Consider the following 19,838-nt stretch of genomic DNA (forward strand, 5'->3'; position numbering starts at 1 on the left):
CTCCCATAATTTGTTTCCAAGGTGGTACCATGGAAAAAGACCTGAACTGACAGTTGATATTCAATATTTCAAACTTTGTAAGTTACAAACTGGTATAGGAGCTTCCAATTCAAAATTTGGTGACGTTTTGAATAGAATTAGTTTCAATTATTTTCTTAGGTTAAATATCAAATATTATTTGTTTGGCTTCACACAACAAAACACATTTAAATTAGCCTTTTCCCCTCCCTACTATATGGGCAGAGAACATAGCTGCGCAGTACAGGGCTTTTGGCCCTCAATGGTTCCGCAGGTCAGTGCAACAATCTGAAGCCCATCTAACCTACACTATTCCATTTTCATCCATATGTTTATCCAATGACCATTTAAATGCCCTTGAACTTTGCGAGTCTACTACTGTTGCAGGCAGAGCATTCCATGCTGCTGCTACTCTCTGAGCAAAGAAACTATCTCTGACATCTGTCCAATATCTATCACCCCTCGATTTAAAGCTATGTTCCCTTGTGCAAGCCATCACCATCCAAGGAAAAATGCTCTCACTGTCCACCCTATCTCACCCTCTGATTAGCTTATATGTCTCAATTAAGTCACCTCTCAACCTTCTTCTCTCTAACGAAAACAGCCTCCTGTCCCTCAGCCTTTCCTCATAAGACTTCCTTCCATACCAGGCAACATCCTAGTAAGTCTCCTCTGAACCCTTTCCAAAGCTTCCACATCCTTCCTATAATGCAGCGACCAGAACTGTACACAATATTCCAGCTGCGACTGCACCAGAGTTCTGTAAAGCTGCGACATGACCTCATGACCTTAGTGGGCGGCACAGTGGTTAGCACTGCTGCCTCACAGCGCCAGAGACCCAGGTTCAATTCCCGCCTCAGGCGGCTGACTGTGTGGAGTTTGCACGTTCTCCCCGTGTCTGCGTGGGTTTCCTCCGGGTGCTCCGGTTTCCTCCCACAGTCCAAAGATGTGCAGGCCAAGTGAATTGGCCATGCTAAATTGCCGTAGTGTTAGGTAAGGGGTAAATGCAGGGGTATGGGTGGGTTGCGCTTCGGTGGGGCGGTGTGGACTTGTTGGGCCGAAGGGCCTGTTTCCACACTGTAAGTAATCTAATCTAATGACTCTGAAACTCAATCCCTCTACCAATAAAAGCTAACACACCTTATGCCTTCTTAACAACCCTATCAACTGAGATCTCTCTGTTCCTCGACACTACCAAGAATCTTACCATTAACCCAATACTGTTTATTCCTGTTGCTCCTTCCAAAGTGAATCACCTCACACTTTTCCACATTTTCCACATTTCCCGCCTCAGGCGACTGACTGTGTGGAGTTTGCACGTTCTCCCCGTGTCTGCGTGGGTTTCCTCCGGGTGCTCCGGTTTCCTCCCACAGTCCAAAGATGTGCAGGTCAGGTGAATCGGCCATGCTAAATTGCCCGTAGTGTTAGGTAAGGGGTGAATGTAGATGTAGGGGTATGGGTGGGTTGCGCTTCGGCGGGGCGGTGTGGACTTGTTGGGCCGAAGGGCCTGTTTCCACACTGTAAGTAATCTAATCTAATCTAATCTAAACTCCATTTGCCACCTCTCAGCCCAGCTCTGTAGCTTATCTATGTCCCTCTGTAACATATAACATCCTTCTGTCCTGTTTACAATTCCACCGACCTTCGTGTCATCTGCAAATGTACTAACCCATCCTTCTAAACCCTCATCCAAGTCATTTATAAAAATGGCCAACATCAGTGGCCCCCAAATCCTTGTGGTACACCACTAGTAAGTGAACTCCAGGATGAATATTTCTCATCAACCACCACCCTCTGTCTTCTTTCAGCTACCCAATTTCTGATCCAAACCGCTAAATCACCTTCAATCCCATGCCTCCATGTTTTGTGCAACAGCCTACCATGGGGAACCTTATCAAATACCTTACTGAAATCCCAACACACCACATCAACAACTTTACCCTCATCCACCTCACAAACCTCACCTGTTTCTCAAAGAACTCGGTGAGGTTTGTGAGGCACGAACAACCCTTCACAAAACTGTTGACTATCCCTAATCAACTTATTCCTCTCTAGATGACTATAAATCCTATCTCTTATAACCTTTTCTAATGCTTCTGACACTATTCCTGAATGCAATAATGACATAAAGATCAAAGACAAAGGCTCTGCAGTCTCCTCCCTGGCTTCCAAAGAATCCCAGGATAAATCTCATCCGTCCCAGGGACTTAGCAATCCTGGAAAGTGTGAAAATAGATAACATCTCCTCCTTTTGAACCTCAATTCAGTCTAGTCTAGTAGCCTGTATCTCTGTGTTGTCCTTGACAACAATGTAAAAAGACAATGTGAATACTGACAAAAAAATATTCATTTAGCGCTTCCTCTATTTCCTTGGACTCCACGCGCAACTTCCCATTATTATTCTTGATTAGCCCTCATCTTTTTCCAGTAATTCTTTTATTACTGATACAACTATAGAAAGCTTTAGGGTTTTCCTTGATCCTATCTGCCAATAACTTCTCATGTCCCCTCCTGGTTGTTCTTAGCTCTCTCTTTAGGTCTTTCCTGGCTAACTTGTAACTCTCAAGTGCCCTAACTAAGCCTCTGCCTTCCTCTTCATAAGAGATTCAACATGTTTAGTAAACCAGGGTTCCCTCGCTTGACCACTGCCTCCCTGCCTGATAGGTACATACTTATCAAGGACATGCAGTAGTTGTGCCTTGAATAAACTCCATATTCAATTGTGCCCATCCCCTGCAGTTTCCTTCCCCATTCTATGTATCCTAAATCTTGCCTCATGTTCCACCTAGGAACCCTCCAACCACAAGGGATGAACTCAGATTTCTCCAGTTTCCTCATTTCCCCGCCCACCCCCCCCCCACCCCCCACCTTGTCTCAGTCCCGACCCTCGAACTCAGCACCACCTTCCTAACGTGCAATCTTCTTCCTGACCTCTCCGCCCCCACCCCCACTCCAGCCTATCCACCTCACTTTATCACCCTCACCTTAACCACCTCCCACCTATCGCATTTCCAATGCCCCTCCCCCAAGTCCTTCCTCCCTACCTTTTATCTTAGCCTGCTTGGCACACTTTCCTCATTCCTGAAGAAGGGCTCATGCCTGAAACGTTGATTCTCCTGCTCCTTGGATGCTGCCTGACCTGCTGCGCCTGAGATCTGTACCCTATGGCTTACCTCAGTAAGTCATGCGCCCCCCCCCCCCCTCCCACAGTATCCAAAAATGGTATACTTGTTATTGAGGGGAATGGCCACAGGGGATCTCTGCAATGTCATCTGGTTCCCTTTATGTCCCTGACTGTAATCCATCTGCCTTTTACTTGTACCTGAAGTGTGACTACCTCCTTGTAAACTCCTCTCAATAGCCCCCTCCGCCTCCTGAATGATCCGAAGTTTTCATGGAGCTGGAGTTTTGAGGAGCTACACTTCCTGCAGATGAAGTCAGCAGGGACACCATTGGTGACCCTTGCCTCCCACATTCTGCAGGAGGAGCATTCAACTGTCCTAACCTCCATTCCCACTATTCTGAATTCCCAAAGAGGCTATTGAAACATAAAGAACAATAAAAAAAAACTAGTTATCTTGCCAATCAGGTGTACAAAAACTATTTTTTTGGTTAGAGGAGGAGGATGATGGATGGGAGACACTACCTAAGTAGTGTTTTGGGTAACACAACCACCCAAGTATATTACTTCAATTGCTCAGCAGCTCCTGCTCAGTGTGCGCTCAGCCTATTCACGCTAGTTTTTAAAACCTTCCCGGCAGCTCTGGTCATCGTTCCCTCTCTTCCTGCTGCTAAACAAAAATGACTTTCTTCTGAAAGCCTTCCTACTTGCTCCTAGCACCATGGCATCCAGTGCCACCCCTTTCTAGGCTGCCCTATTGCAGTTCAAAAGTAATCTGTAACATTGGAATAAATGTGTGACGCAATCTAAAGATTTCATAGAATCCCTACAGTGTGGAAACAGCCCATTTGGCTCATGGAATCTGTGCTGACCCTTTAAAGAGCATCCCAACCTGATCCATCCCCTGCCTTATCCCTGTAAACATGAAGCATTTTCCATGGTTAACCCACCTAACCTGCACAACCATGAACACTATGGACAATTTAACGTGGCTGATCCACCTAACTTGTACATCTTTGGACTGTGGGAGGGAACCGGAGCACCCTAAGGAATTCCCTTCAGATTCCCTTTTTATTTCGGGCAGCAGAAAGAGCTGTACCCAGTACCAAATCCAATGTGGCCTCCCCCCTTATTGGATTGTCTACACACTGTCAGGAAACCATTCTGTATACATTGGATAAAAGCTGACCCATCTAAAGTACTCTGAATGATAGCAGAGCATTGGGGGGGTGGGGTGGGGTGGGGTGTGGAGAGAAGAAATTTTCTAATGCTCTTCGGGAGGGTTTAAACTAATGCAGCAGGGAGATGGGAACCTAAACTGTAATACAAAAGTCCAGGAGGTTGAGAGTAGTGAGGTTAGAAATAAGGTTTCAAGATCACAAGAGTTCACTGGCAAGCAGGAAGGTGGTTTGAAGTGTGTCTACCTCAATGCCAGGAGCATCCGGAATAAGGTGGGTGAACTTGCAGCATGAGTTGGTACCTGGGACTTCAATGTTGTGGCCATTTTGGAGACACGGATAAAGCAGGAGCAGGAATGATTGTTGCAGGTTCCAGGGTTTAGATGTTTCACTAAGAATAGGGAAGATGGTAAAAGAGGGGGAGGTGTGGCATTGTCAGGCAAGGACAGTATTACTGTGGCAGAAAGGACATTTGAGGACTTGTTTATTGAGGTAGTATGGGCTGAGGTCAGCAACAGGAAAAGAAAGGTCACCCTATTGGAAGTTTTCTATAAGCCTCTGAGTAGTTCCAGAGGTATAGGGGAAAGGGCAGCAAAGATAATTCAGGATAGGAGCGAGAGTAACATGGTATTTATTATGAGGGACTTTAAGTTTCCAAATATTGACTGTAATTATTATAGTTTGAGTACTTTAGATGGGTTAGTTTTTGTCCAATGGATTCCTAACACAGTATGTAGACAGGCCAATAAGGGGCGAGGCCACATTGGATTTGGTACTGGGTAATGAACCTGGCCAAGTGTCAGATTTGAAGGTTGATGAGCACTTTGGTGAGAGTGACCACAATTTGGTTAGGTTTACTTTAGTGATGGAAAGGGATAGGTGTAAACTGGAGAGAAAGAGTTATAGTTGGGGGAAAGGCAATTATGATGTGATTAGACAAGCTTTAGAATGCATTGCATGGGGAAGGAAACTGCAGGGGATGGGCACAATTGAAATGTGGAATTCATTCAAGGAATAGCTAGCTATGTGTCCTTGATAAGTCAGTGCATGTCAGGCAGGAAGAAAGTGGTCAAGCAAGGGAACCATGGTTCACTAAAGAAATTTAATCTCTTGTCAAGTGGAAGAAAGTGGCTTATGTTAGGATGAGACGTGAAGACTCAGTTAGGGTGTGTGAGAGTTACAGGTTAGCCAGCAAAGTCTGAAAGAGAGCTAAGTAAAAACAATGACTGCAGATGCTGGAAACCAGATTCTGGATTAGTGGTGCTGGAAAAGCACAGCAGTTCAGGCAGCATCCGAGGAGCAGGAAAATCGACGTTTCGGGCAAAAGCCCTTCATCAGGAATAGAGGCAGGAAGCCTCCAGGGTGGAGAGATAAATGGGGGGGGGGTGGGACTGGGGAGAAGGTAGCAAAGAGTATAATAGGTGAATTGGGGTGAGGATGGGGGAAGGCAGCAAGGAGTACAATAGGTGAATGGGAGTGGGGGTGGAGGTAATAGGTCAGAGGGGAGGGTGGAGGAAGGCTGCAAGGAGTACAGTAGGTGAATGGGGGTGGGATGGAGGTGATAGGTCAGAGGGGAGGGTGGAGCAGATAGGTGGGAAGGGAGATTGGCAGGTAGGACAGGTCACGAGGACAGTGCTGAGCTGGAAGGTTGGAAGGATTCCCTCCAACAACTTGCCCACCACTGACGTCAGGCTCTATAGTTCCCTGGCTTGTCCTTACCACCCTTCTTAAACAGTGGCACCATGTTTGCCAACCTCCAGTCTTCTGGCACCTCACCTGTGACTATCGATGATACAAATATCTCAGCAAGAGGCCCAGCAATCACTTCTCTAGCTTCCCACAGAGTTCTAGGATACACCTGATCAGGTCCTGGGGATTTATCCACCTTTACCCATTTCAAGACATCCAGCACTTCCTCCTCTGTAATCTGGACATTTTGCAAGATGTCACCATTTATTTCCCAACAGTCTATATCTTCCATTTCCTTTTCCACAGTAAATACTGATGCAAAATACTCATTTAGTATCTTCCCCTGTTTTTTGTGGCTCCACACAAAGGCTGCCTTGCTGATATTTGAGGGGCCCTATTCTCTCCCTAGTTACACTTTTGTCCTTTATGTACTTGTAAAAACGCTTTGGATTTTCCTTAACCCTATTTGCCAAAAGTGTCCCCTTTTTGCCCTCAATTTCTTTAGTCATCCAGCATTCCCTATACCTACCAGCCGTTCCTTTCACCCTGACAGGAATATACTTTCTCTGGATTCTCGTTATCTCATTTCTGAAAGCTTCCCATTTTCCAGCCGTCCCTTCACCTGCGAACATCTGCCCCCAATCAGTATTCAAAAGTTCTTGCCTAATAACATCAAAATTGGCTTTTCTCCAATTTAGAACTTCAACTTTTAGATCTGTTCTATCCTTTTCCATCATTATTTTAAAATCTAATAGAATTATGGTCACTGGCCCCAAAGTGCTCCCCCACGGACACCTCAGTCACCTGCCCTGCCTTATTTCCCAAGAGTAGGTCAAGTTTTGCACCTTCTGTAGGAGGTATGTCCACATACTAAATCAGAAAATTGTCTTGTACACACTTAACAAATTCCTCTCCATCTAAACCCTTAACACTATGGCAGACCCAGTCTATGTTTGGGAAGTTAAAATCTCCTACCATAACCACCCCAATATTCTTACCGATAGCTGAGATCTCCTTACAAGTTTATTCCTCACTTTCCCTCTGACTATTACAGGGTCTATAATACAATCCCAATAAGGTGATCATCCCTTTTTTATTTCTCAGTTCCACCCAAATAACTTTCCTGGGTGTATTTCTGGGAATATCCTCCCTCAGCACAGCTGTAATGCTATCCCTTATCAAAAATGCCACTTCCCCTCCTCTCTTGCCTCCCTTTCTATCCTTCCTGTAGCATTTGTATCCTGGAACATTAAGCTGCCAGTCCTGCCCAAACCTGAGCCATGTTTCTGTAATTGCTATGATATCCCAGTCCCATGTTCCTAACCATGCCCTGAGTTCATCTGCCTTCCCTGTTAGGCCCCTTGCATTGAAATAAATGCATTTCAATTTATTAGTCCTAACTTGTCCCTGCCTGCCCTGACTGTTTGATGCGCTTCTGTCCTCAACTGTACCAGTCTCAGAATGATTTCTTTCCTGACTATCTCCATGGGTCTCACCCCCCCCCCCATCTTACTAGTTTAAATCTTCCTGAGCAGCTCCAGCAAATTTCCCTGCCAAAATATTAGTCCCCTTCCAATTTAGGTGCAATCTGTCCTTCTTGTACAGGTCACTTCTATCCCAAAAGAGATTCCAATGATTCAAAAATATGAATCCTTCTCCCATATATCAGCTCCTCAGCCATGCATTCATCTGCTCTATCCTCCTATTCCTGCCCTCACTAGCTCGTAGCACCAGGAGTAATCCAGTTACTACTACTCTTGAGGACCTCCTTAAATTTCTGCCTAACTCTGTGTAATCACCTTTCAGAATCTCAACCTTTTTCCTTCCTATGTCGTTGGTACCAATGTGGACAATGACCTCTTGCTGGCCCCTCTCCCCCGTAAGAACATTCTGCTCCCTCTCTGAGATACCCTTGATCCTGGCGCAAGAGAAGCAATACACCATTCTGCTTTTTCGCTGCTGGCCACAGAAACGTCTGTCTGTACCTTGGACAACAGAATCCCCTAATACAATTGATCTCTTGGAAACCGACATACCCCTCGTTGCATTAGAGCCAGTCTCAATACTTGGCTGTTCATGCTATGTTCCCCTGAGAATCCATCACCCCCTACATTTTCCAAAACAGCATACCAGTTTGAAATGGCTATATCCACAAAAGACTCCTGCACTAGGTGCCTATCTCTCTTACCTTTTCCTGGAGTTAACCCATCTATGTGACTGTATCTGAGACTTTTCCCCCTTCCTATAACTGCTATCCATCAAATACTGTTTGCTTCTAACTGTCTCTCCAACCGATCCATTCAATCTGATAAGGTTCGCAGCCAACAGCATTTATGGCAGATATAATCCGCAGTAACCCTTAAACTCTCTTTAAACTTCCACATCTGACAAGAAGTACATATCACTGTATGAAAGGCCATTTTTGCTCCTTCACAATCTACAGATCTAGAAAATAACACCGTCTTATTCCTCTACAAACACTGCCCCAAGTTAAATTAATAGTTATGGCTTATATTTTAAGTTTAATCAAGAGTCATATCTCCAAAAACATATAATAAGAAAGAACCCACTCTAATCACTACTGCAGATTCTCTGTAGGCCACATTAAAACAATGATTGACTTATCTGATTCTGTGCTGTGAACTTCACCCAAAGATTCTTCCAAGATTAGTTGTGAATTTCACTGTTTGTTAATTTTCCCAGATGCACTCCGATATCCAGCGATACATGAATTCAACAGCAAAGGCAGTAACTGTGCAAGTTATCTCTCTCTCACGCTCTCACTCACTCACACAGAAGACACAAAGGTCGGTGGAGTTGTGGATAATGCTGAAAGATGTTGCTGGTTACAGAGGGAAATAGATAAGCTCTGGGCTGTGAGGTGGCAAATGGAGTTTAATGTGAAAAGTGTGAGGTGATTCACTTTGCAAGGCGCAACAGGAATAACGAGTACTGGGCCAATGCTAAGATTCTTGGTAGTGCAAATGAGCAGAGAGATCTCAGTGTCCATGTCCATAGATCCCTGAATGTTGCCACCCAGGTTGGTAGTGTTGTTAAGAAAGCATACGGTGTATTAGCTTTTATTGGTAGAGGGATTTAGTTTCGGAACCATGACATCATGCTGCAGCTACAAAACTCTGGTGTGGCCACACTTGGAATGTTGTGTACAGTTTTGGTCACTGCATTATAGGAAGGATGTGGAAGCTTTGGAGGGGTGCAGATGAGGTTTGCTCAGATGTTGCCTGGTATGGAGAGAAGGTCTTATGAGGAAAGGCTGAGGACTTGAGGCTGTTTTCATTAGAGAGAAGAAAGTTGAGATGTGATTCATTGAGACATATTAGGTAATCAAAGGGTTAGATAAGGTGGACAGTGATAGCCTTTCTCCTCAGATGGTGATGGCTAGCATGAGGGGACATGGCTTTAAATTGAGGGGTAATAGATATAGGACAGATATCAGAGGTAGTTTGTTTACTCGGATTAGTAGGGGTGTGGAACACACTGCCTGCAACAATAGTAGACTCGCCAACTTTAAGGGCATTTAAATGGACATTGGATAAATGTATGGATGAAAATGGAATAGTGTAGGATAGATGGGCTTCAGATTGGTTGCACAGGTCGGCGCATCATTGAGAGCCAAAGTGCCTGTACTGCGCTGTAATGTTGTGTTGTTGAAAGATTCTGTAAAGTCATTGCAGACTTTCGCAGGAATATCTCCAGCCGTTTGGTCACATCTGTCAATGTGCCATCCATGACGCCTTTAATCCCATTATTGTGCCGCTTTAATGCCAGCTACTGCTCAAACTCTGAAACCTGGAGCTTAAGTTTCAGCAACTGACGACACTATTTGCATAAATGGTTTTCCAGTATATGGAAAGTCATCATTTTGTTTTGAAGATAAAAGGGTCTAGATTAGAATGGTGCTGGATAAGCACAGCAGGTCAGGCAACATCCGAGCAGCAGGGAAGTCAACGTTTCTGGCAAAATCCCTTCATAAGGAATGAAGATAATAAGTCTTACAAATACTAATAAACCTTATCTCTACTTACTCTTTAAAAGGATCACCAGCTACTCACTTCCCTACTCTTTCAACAATTTTAATTTTTCAGCAGCTTCGAATCCATCCCTAATTGTCGATGAAATGAAACACCAAAGCAATAGTGAAGCCCCTCAAGAAGAGCAACATTTCACCAGGATGTCAAGTTTCTCTGCACTTCCCTCTAGTCCCCATCACAATGTTTAAGTCATAAACTTGAAGCAATTTTTGTTTCCTCTCCACTGAAACCATCTTGCCTGTTTCCTTTTTTATAGATATTTTTATTAGAAATTTAACATTTTTACAAGTTTACAAAAATAAACAAAACTCTCAAGTACAAACATTGATATACAATTAAATCTTAAATATATAATAACCAAAATTTAACAAAAGAAAAAAAAACAAAACTCAACTAACTACTAATCTAACCTACACTAACCAGAGTGTATATTTAAGTCTCTTACATTATTCAAATAAGAGAAAGACAAAAAAAAATAACGGATAACATAGAAATTGCCTAGTGAGATACATGCTCGGAATGTGTTAACATCAAATGTAACAAAACCTGAATTCGTGTGGGATTCCTCTCCCAAGGGGCCCCGGACCATCCAGGTTCATAATCTCAATTAAATAAAAGCCCTTGTTAGGATAGCCGAAATATCTGTATTCATATAATTCTAGAAGGGCTGCCATATTTTATAAAATAACTCGGTCTTTTGGTGCATCATATTTGTAAGGAAGTCAAGGGGAATACATTCCATCATTAATCTGTGCCAGTTTGAAAGTCCAGGGAGGCCCTCAGCCACCCAGTTTACCAAAATATTTTTCCTTGCACAGAAAGAGAGAATAGAAAATAGTCTCTTCCTGTGCATATCCAGGGAGGGAAAGTTCGAAAAGCCCAAAAGGAGAGATACAGGGTCCATTTTAATTTCCGTTCCTAAAATTTCTGTCAGGGTACTTGCTACTTTAGTCCAGTATCTATGGATCTTATGACAGGTCCATAGGCAATGTACAAGAGTGCCCACCTCTATTTTACATTTGGGACACATTGGAGATGCTCCTGCCTTAAATTTTGCCAATCGATCCGGTGCTATATGGGCCCTATGAAGTATCTTCAGCTGGATAGCCTGAGTTCTGTTACAGATGGTGATTCTTCTGGCGTTTTCCCAAATGTCATTCCACATTTCTATAGAGATTTCTAGTCCCAATTCCTGATCCCATGTTTTAAGCAGATTGTCCATATCTCCCGATACTTCATCGTGTAGTAAATGATAAATAGTACTGATGGAGGATACCCCCCATTGGTTGTAGCACCCTACATTCTCTATCTGATTTATAAAGACTATTTAATAATGTAGTCTTCTGTATATAATCTCTAATTTGGAAGTATTGATAGAGGTCTCCATTAGGTGATCCAAATTTCTGATGCAGCTGTTCAAAAGACATCAGGACCCCATCTTTAAATAGGTCCCCTAGACATGAGATACCCCTGGATCTCCAGAGTTTAAAAGCAGCATCTGTAACCCCCGGTTGGAATCTCCATGCTCCCACTATCAGCGCATAGGGGAATGTTTTATGTGAGTTGCCCTCCTTTTGCCACATTATATTCCAAGTTTTAATTGTGCTTATAGGGTTTTTGCAGTGATCCGTAATGATTTTCCTCGTGTCTGAAAATGAAAGGTTAATAAGTGGACATTTTACTTGAGAAGCCTCGATGTCCAGCCAGATTGGGTCTGGTCTGATCCAAAATCAATCAGCTATGTAACTTCATAGGGAACTTAACTGATATTTCCTAAAATCTGGGAAGTCCAATCCTCCCCTTCCCTGTGGCAGCTGTAGCTTCTTCAGCTTAATGAGGGGCTATCTATGATTCCAGATAAAGGAACCCAGCCAGCCATATAATTTACGTAGTGCCAGCCTCGGCAGCATCACCGGAAGCATTCTCATAGGGTATAGGAGACGGGGCAGGATATTCATTTTAATTAGTGCTATTCTACCCAGCCAGGAAATTGGAAGGTCTCCCCATCGCTGGAGGTCCTGCCTTATCCTCTCCAGTAAATGCACAAAGTTAGCTTTGTATAACTGACCAAATACTGGGGTAATAAAAATGCCTAAATATAAGAAACCCTCCAGGGACCACTGAAAGGGAAAGTGTGATCCGTCCACTAAGTGGGGTATCATAGCAAGGCCACCCATTGGCATAGCCTCCGATTTTGAGAAATTAATTTTATAACCTGAGAATGCGCTAAATGTGTTAATAACTTGGATTAAGTGAGGTACGGACATCAGAGGATTACTGAGGAATAGAAGATCATCATCTGCATAACGGGTAATTTTATGTTTACCTGTACCAATCCTCGGGGCCGTTATATTAGGATCAGCCCGTATAGCTTCTGCTAGTAGTTAAATTATTAGCGTAAATAACAATGGCGAGAGCGGACATCCCTGACGGCAGCCCCTACCCACACTGAAGCTATCCGAACCTAATCCATTGATAACCACAACTACTTTGGGATCACTATACAATGTTGAGACCCATTTGGTAAACACCTTTCCAACGCCAAATCTTTCCAATGTGTAAAACAAATATGACCATTCAACCCTGTCGAATGCCTTTTCCGCGTCTAATGAGACTACTACTGGTATCTTTCCCTGATGGCAGGCTTGAATCATATTCAAAACCCTTTTAATATTATTGGATGATATACGACCCTTAATAAACCCCGTCTGATCCTCCTTTATGATACTTTCCTTGATAGAGATGATAGTTTGAGGGGCCTTTTTGTTTTCTTTGCAAAAAATGCTAAATATCTAACCGGTTTGTCGCCAAATTCATATAACCTTTGTTTTGCAAATAATATTTCCCCCTTAGCTGTTTGGATAAGCATAGTGTTTAGAGCTGTCCTAAGGGCCGTAATCCTTTGCAATTCGATAATAGAAGGTCTATCAGTGTATGCTGTTTCAGCTGCTTTCAAGTGAGCTTCGAGCAGACGCTGTTGTTCTCCCTTTAATTTTTTCTGGGTCGCTGAGTAGGAGATGATCAAACCTCGCGTGTAAGCTTTGATGGTCTTCCACATCATTGATGGATTGCTAGCTGTACCTAAATTAATTTCTAAAAAAAGTTTTAAATTCTTGAGAGAAGTACTTTACAAATTTACTATCTTTCATTAGGAAGGGTCCATATGTCAATGCCAAGGGGATGTCCCGTTATTCCTCGCCTTGATTTCCATATACACAGCAGCATGGTCGGGATTTGCTATACTACCTATTTTACAGGATGATACGGAATTTTAAAAAATCGAGGGGGCAAAAAAATATCAATTCTGGTATGACATTTATGTGGATTGGAGTAAAAAGAAAAATCTCTGCCCTGTGGATGAAGACATCTCCATACATCTACTAATCCTAATTCTTTGTTCAGATCCACCAATTGTCTAGATCTGGGAGATACTCCTGCAGTACTCTTGGGAATCCTATCTATTTCCATAATGCATAATACAATTAAAGTCTTCCCCCTATAATTGTATGACGGGCACCAAAAGCCATCAATTTTGAGAAGGCTTTCGTTATAAATTTAAAGGGGTGTGCCGGGGGACAGTACAAATTTAAAATCCCCATATTCCTCTCCATTTATAAGGGCTTTAATCAGAATATATCGTCCAGATTCGTCTTTTATCTGATTTAGGATATTGAAAGGAAAATTCTTCCGAACAAGAATAACAACTCCCCTGCTTTTTGAGCTAAAAGAAGAAAAAAAGGCCTGATCAAATCCACCCTGTCGTAATTTCAAGTGTTCTTTATCCAACAAGTGTGTCTCCTGTAGAAGAGCTATATCAACCCTTTCTTTCTTGAGATTTGATAATATTTTCTTCCTTTTGACTGGCGAATTACTCCCCTTGACATTCCAGGTGCACCACTTAACCGACTGATCAACCATAATGATCCGGGCAAATCCGAGACCCCTCGGGAGGGGAAACCCTATCCAGAACATCCCGAGCATAGAGCATATAAAATTCACAAAAATAAAGGCTCGCTAATACACTCATAACAATATCATAAAAAACTATTTCTAAATAATAAAAAAAACGTATTTAAATGGAGATTTTCCCCCTTGTTCCCAGGGGGTATCACTTCCTTTCCAAAGGTTCATCGTATCCTCTCCCAACCAATGCCCACCCTTGACCCAGGCGCTCCTCGATAGGATGAAGAAAATTCAAATATACTACAGAGCTAGAGTTAACAGTGAGCACCCTACCCCCACCCCCCACCCACACCAACACCTGGATATATTTGGTAATGTTAATACCATGTATAAACATATATAACTATAAAATTACAACCTCAGCAAATAATAATAATACAAAATAACAAGGGAAAACAACCCCGCTCCTAGAGACAGAGGTAAAATAGAATAAGGTAACCACCTCCCCCCACCAACATTAACTAAGCCCCCCGGCGATATATATATACAATATATATACACACACACATATACATACTTAGAGTAATAAAAAAAAACCCAAAGTGGGGAGAAAATCATTAAATAGAGAACAAATAAATAAATCCCTCTCCCCACTCCCCAAAATAATATTAAACAGTAAGGTAAGAAAAAGGGGATATAAACCGGAGTGGGGGAAAGGCAAACTAACATCCATTATCTCTTACAATTTATCTAAGAGAGTCTAAAAATTCCTTAGCCTTTTCCAGCAATCCGAAGTTATACACGGATCCTTCATGGTTAAAGCGTAGCGTCGCTGGGTAGCGTAAGGAGTACTGAATATTTAAGTCCCTTAAACACTTCTTCGCCTCATCGAATGCCTTCCTCTTTCAGACCAGAGCTGGGGAAAAGTCCTGGAATAACAGGATCTTGGATCCTTTATAGATCATGGCTTGGGAATCTTTTCCAAGATTTCTGCGTATTGCGAACCGGTAGGCCCATTCCACCCTTACCTGGCCTGATCCAGCCTCCAGATTTAAAAGCTATGGCAGCCACTGCTCGAGGAATGCTGTAAGCTGGCCTTCCTCTTCCCGTTCGGGAAGACCCAGCAAACGAATATTTTTTCGACGACCTCGACGCTCGATTTCTTTAATGTCTCGGTCGTGCTTTTGCAGCGCGGCCGAGAGTGAGTCCCATCGGCTTCGGGATTCTTCAATAAAAGTGTCGATCTTCACATCCAGTTTAGAGATGATTTCCACGAGGCTCGCCACCGTAGGTAAGTCCCCCGGGGTGGCTGTGGACGCCTCAGCTGCAGCTGGAGAGGGTGGGGGAGGGGTTCCTGCCTGCTTAGAGCTGCGGGCTCCCTTCCCTTCAGTCATTTTTACTAAAGATTGGATTGTTTAAATTTAATTCTAAGCAACTAATTAAATTAAACAGCTATTTTAAATGATTTGGTGAGTGTGTTGGGGGGGGGGGGGGGGGTGGCCCACTTTGCCCAAGTCTTGGGAGGAGCACTATAGACTCAGACTTACTGGGTCGCCGCCATCTTGGATCCCCCTTGCCTGTTTCCTTAACAGAAAACAAATTAAGTGGACCAGAAAGTGACCATGGGAGAAACTATTAATCCTTTTAGTGAATTAGCAAGGATACTTTGTCACATGTCTTCTTTCTGTGATATAAAATGCAACTAATTTGATAGTCTGGCATCAGTAAAATTCAAACCAACTTCCTGTGCAGTAACTGGTTTCTTTCTAAATCTAAAATTTATTTGTATTGATTTGTTTCAGCTTCTTTTAACTTTGGAAAGTCTGCCAGAACTTATAAAGAACACAAAGGAACAATCCAAGGAGGGAATTACATTCGGTGAGTGAAAAGAAATTTTAGCACAGAAGTCGGATGTTAACCTTTATCTGGTCCTTCGCAGCATTGATGCTCCTTGTGAAGCTCCTTTGATTCCTCCTATTCTCAACCTATCTACCACTTGTATGCACATAAGAACATGAACCTCTATTTCTTTCTCCTTCATTCTCTTTCAGATTCCCCTTTAAGACGTCAGTGCAGTTTTCCTAAACTACTGTGTGATAGTAATATCAGCATTGCCATCATTACCTGGTTTACAAAGTTTCTCTTGAGTTGCCTTTTGGATTTCTTGGTCTTATCTTAGACCCTAGTCTCTCCCCACAATTGGAAGCGTTTACACTACCCTATGACTACTTCATTATTTCTTCATCATTTGCTGAATTATTCAACTTTTTAAATTCTAAAGCATACAGCAGTTGGAATTGCACTAGATTTAAAGATTATTAATCATCTTATTCCAGAAAGATATAGAAAGTCTCACCTGGTTGTATTTATGCAAAATAATTTTAATTGTGAAATCCCTGTGTTTGCAGCTCCTAAGATTAATGTTGGTATGAGTTGGGTGAACTGGCAGGAACAGACACGGGAGGAGATTGACCAGTTATATCGAGCAATAGGATCCAGGGTAAGTGCATTGCAAAGATGCCTAAAGCATCTGATATTAGAGCTTGTTATCGTAGAGTTTCATTCAAAAGCAATCCAAAATAAACAAAGGTATCTTACTGACTGGTCTGATTTAAATGTTTTTAGTTTAGAAAGAAAAAGGAATTTAATTATCTTTGTTTTCAAACAGATGGTGGTGATTTCTTAGTCATTATACAAATGTCTGTTTTAACTGTTGCTGCCCATAGCTTCACCAATCTTTGTTGCGAGATCAGGAATCTGCTCAGGCATCCTGTCGGTGCTGTTTGTGTGCACATAAGGTGAACAAAAGGAATGACAGTAGTCTGTTTAGTTCCTCAAATCTGCTGTGTCATTCAATAAGAACGATGCTGATCTGATTGTGGCCTCAACTCTACTTCCTTGTAGCCCGTTCCCTGTCGCACCTTGTCCCCACCATATCCTTGAATCTCTTGTAGATGACATGACTTACTCAATGTTGCATGTATTTGATGATCCAATCTCCATTGCAGTCTTTGTTCCTTCCCTAAGCAAGTTCTCAATCTTGATGATATTGCTGGAGCAAGTGGAGTCTTGTTCTACTCCTGTGAGCTAAGGGACAGCATTAATGTGACTTGAGATGGTTCACTTTGCCAGAGACTAAGACAATTTAAATGGAAGAAATGAAATAAAGAATTGTGTAAAAGAAATGGAAAAGTTTAGGCTAATCAGAACATTGCAGTACCATATTACTTAATCACAATATGGAAACATGCTGATTGCCAATATAGTATTGTTAACTCTAACTGTTGTTGTAGATTCCTTTGCGAACACTGTGGATGGACAAAACTGTGAAGCTTTTGCATTTAGTGGATGTGCGAGAAATTCCTGTTTCACTGGGTAGGTTATGTATAATGGTAATTTAAAAAGAAAAACATTTTCAGTTTGATGTTGTGGTTGGTGAGTAGCTCTGCCTTCTCACTAAAGCTTTGATTAGCTAATAGCCTGGAAAATCAATGATGGCTCAGTGTGTGGCACTCATATCGCAAAGTCAGAAGACAGAGGTTAGAATCCCACTCCAGAAACTTAAACACACAATGTAGGCTGATATTCCAGTCTAAAATTGAAGGGATTTTGCACTGTCAGAAGTGAGAGCATTAGATCAGACACTAAACTGAAGATGTGCTTGCCTGTAGATGTAAAATATCCCATAGCAATTCTTGAATAAGAACCAGGGAAGTCTGTCCAATATCCCAGCCAATATCTATCTCTCAGTATCATTAAAGCAGATTATCTTTCCAGAATACCTTTTGGTTACGAACTGCCCCAATGGTTTTTAAAATTTATCCTTTAAGAGATTAGCTGGCCAAACTGATTCTGCCAGTCACCTGATCTTAACTTGCCTAACTTCATTATGCTGTTTATTCATAGGACCAAAGATCAATTCTACTAAAGTGCAAAACTTTGCAGAGGTGCAGGAGGAGACCACTCTGCTCTTCAGAGCTGTTCTACCGTCATCAAGATCATAGCTGACCTGCAGGCTAACTCCATAATACTTGTCCTGCTTTCCTGGATACCTGAGATTAACAGAAATCAATCAATTTCAGACTCAAAATTCACATTTGATCAGTCACATTTTGTGGAATAGAGCTGGGGGCTTTTGCTCCAATAGTATGTTAGCCTTTATTTTAAGGGGGTTGGAATATAAGAGTGGGTAAATCTTACTGCAGTTGTTCACGATGCTGGTGACCATATTTGAACAATTGTGAACAGTTTTAGCTCTGTTATTTAAGGAAAGATATTGTTTAATTGGAGACAGTTCAGAGAAGGTTAACAAAGATGATTCCTGGTTAAACAGGTTAGGACTGTACCCATTGAAGTTTTGAAGAATGAGAGGTGATCTCATTCAAACATATAGGATTCTTAAGAGCCGTGACAAGGTCAATGCTGAGAGGATGCTTGCCCTCAAGGGAGAATTTCTGATCAGAGGCCATAATCTCTCAGTAAAGGATGCCAATTTAAGACTGTGATGCAGAGGAATTTATTTGAGTGTTTTTCTTTGTTTTTGGAGCTCCTTGCCACAGGAAGCTGTGGGGGCGTAATCCGTGTTAATTTATAAGGCTGAAATAGATACTTGATCGGTAGCCGGATCGAGGGTTATGGGGGGGGAAAGGCAGGAAAATGGGGGTGAGGTATGTCAGATCAGCCATAATCCTATTGAACAGTCAAATGACCTACTCCATACTATTTCTTTTGGTTTTTATGGTCTTGCCTGAAGAAGTGGTTCCTAAAAGCATTCCTGACAGTGCTATCTCTAAATTTTATACTAGGCCTCTCATTCAAAACATCACAATCAATGAAACATTTGCTATCTGCTTAATTTTTCTTAAAAAGCTTTGTCAGATTTAGTAGCATGGAGACTCAGTAGTTAGCACTACTGTCTTACAGTGCCACGGATCTGGGTTTGATTCCACTCTCCGATGACTATGTGGAGTTTGCATGTTCTCTCTGGATGCGCTGATTTCCTCCCACAGTCCAAAGGTGTGCAGTTCGGGGAACTGGCTGTGCTAAATTATCATCATGTCCAGGGATGTGTGGGCTAGATGTATTTCCAATAGCTGTTCCAGGGTTCCAGGGATAGGATGCGGGGTTGGGGGTGTATGGGTGGTATGCTCTTCAGAGGGTCGGTGTGGACTTGATGGTCCAAATGGCCTGCCTCCAGATTATAGGGATTCTGTGATTGTTTGTGATTATCTCTTAACCTTAAGAATAGCAGAACCTTAATTTGTGCAACTACTCTTAATTAAACCCTCTGCATGAAAAAGTTGCCCCTTAGGTCCCTTTTATATCTTTTCCCCTCTCACCCTAAACCTATGTCCTCTAGTTCTGGACTCCCCCACCTGAGGGAAAAGACCTCATCTGTTTATTCTATCCATGCCCCTCATGAGTTTATAAACTTCAATGAAGTCACCCCTCAGCCTCCAATGCTCCAGGGAAAACAGCCTCAGCCTATTCAGCCTCTCCCTATAGCTCAAATCCTCCAACCCTGGCAGCATTCTTGTAATGGCAGCACGGTGGCTCAGTGTTTAGCACTGCAGCCTCACAGCACCAGGGACCTGGGTTCAATTTCCACCTCTAGCAGCTGTCTGTGTGGAGTTTGCACATTCTCCCCATGTCTGTGTGGGTTTCCTCCGGGTGCTCCAGTTTACTTCCACAGTCCAAAGATGTGCAGGTTAGGTGAATTGGCCATGCTAAATTGCCCGTAGTGTTAGGTGCGTTAGTCAGGGGTGAATGTAAGGGAATGGGTCTGGGTGGGTTGCTCTTCAGAGGGTCGGTGTGGACTTGTTGGGCCGCAGGGCCTGTTTCCACACTGTAGGTAATCTAATGTAACCTAATATTTTC

General features: G+C 42.6%; 1 protein-coding gene across 6 annotated transcripts in view; it reads left to right on the plus strand.

Moving 5' to 3' along the window:
* The window catches only part of mtfmt (mitochondrial methionyl-tRNA formyltransferase), a 153,823-nt gene that overhangs the window by 16,195 nt on the left and 117,790 nt on the right, over positions 1–19,838 (plus strand). For 4 of the 6 annotated variants that reach the window (XR_011955973.1, XM_072565467.1, XM_072565463.1 and 1 more), the window contains exons 5-7: positions 15,764–15,839; positions 16,370–16,461; positions 17,255–17,336. Coding sequence is in view for 5 of the 6 variants with exons in the window: in XM_072565467.1 (XP_072421568.1) it covers positions 15,764–15,839; positions 16,370–16,461; positions 17,255–17,336 (250 nt within the window). In the remaining variant the exon portion in view is untranslated. Of the gene's footprint in view, positions 1–15,763; positions 15,840–16,369; positions 16,462–17,254; positions 17,337–17,867; positions 18,565–19,838 lie in introns of those variants that run through there. The other 2 variants (XM_072565466.1, XM_072565465.1) reach the window with 2 other exon arrangements.

The sequence above is a fragment of the Chiloscyllium punctatum genome, chromosome 48 (genome assembly GCF_047496795.1).
Source record: "Chiloscyllium punctatum isolate Juve2018m chromosome 48, sChiPun1.3, whole genome shotgun sequence".
Classification (NCBI taxonomy): Eukaryota; Metazoa; Chordata; class Chondrichthyes; order Orectolobiformes; family Hemiscylliidae; genus Chiloscyllium; species Chiloscyllium punctatum.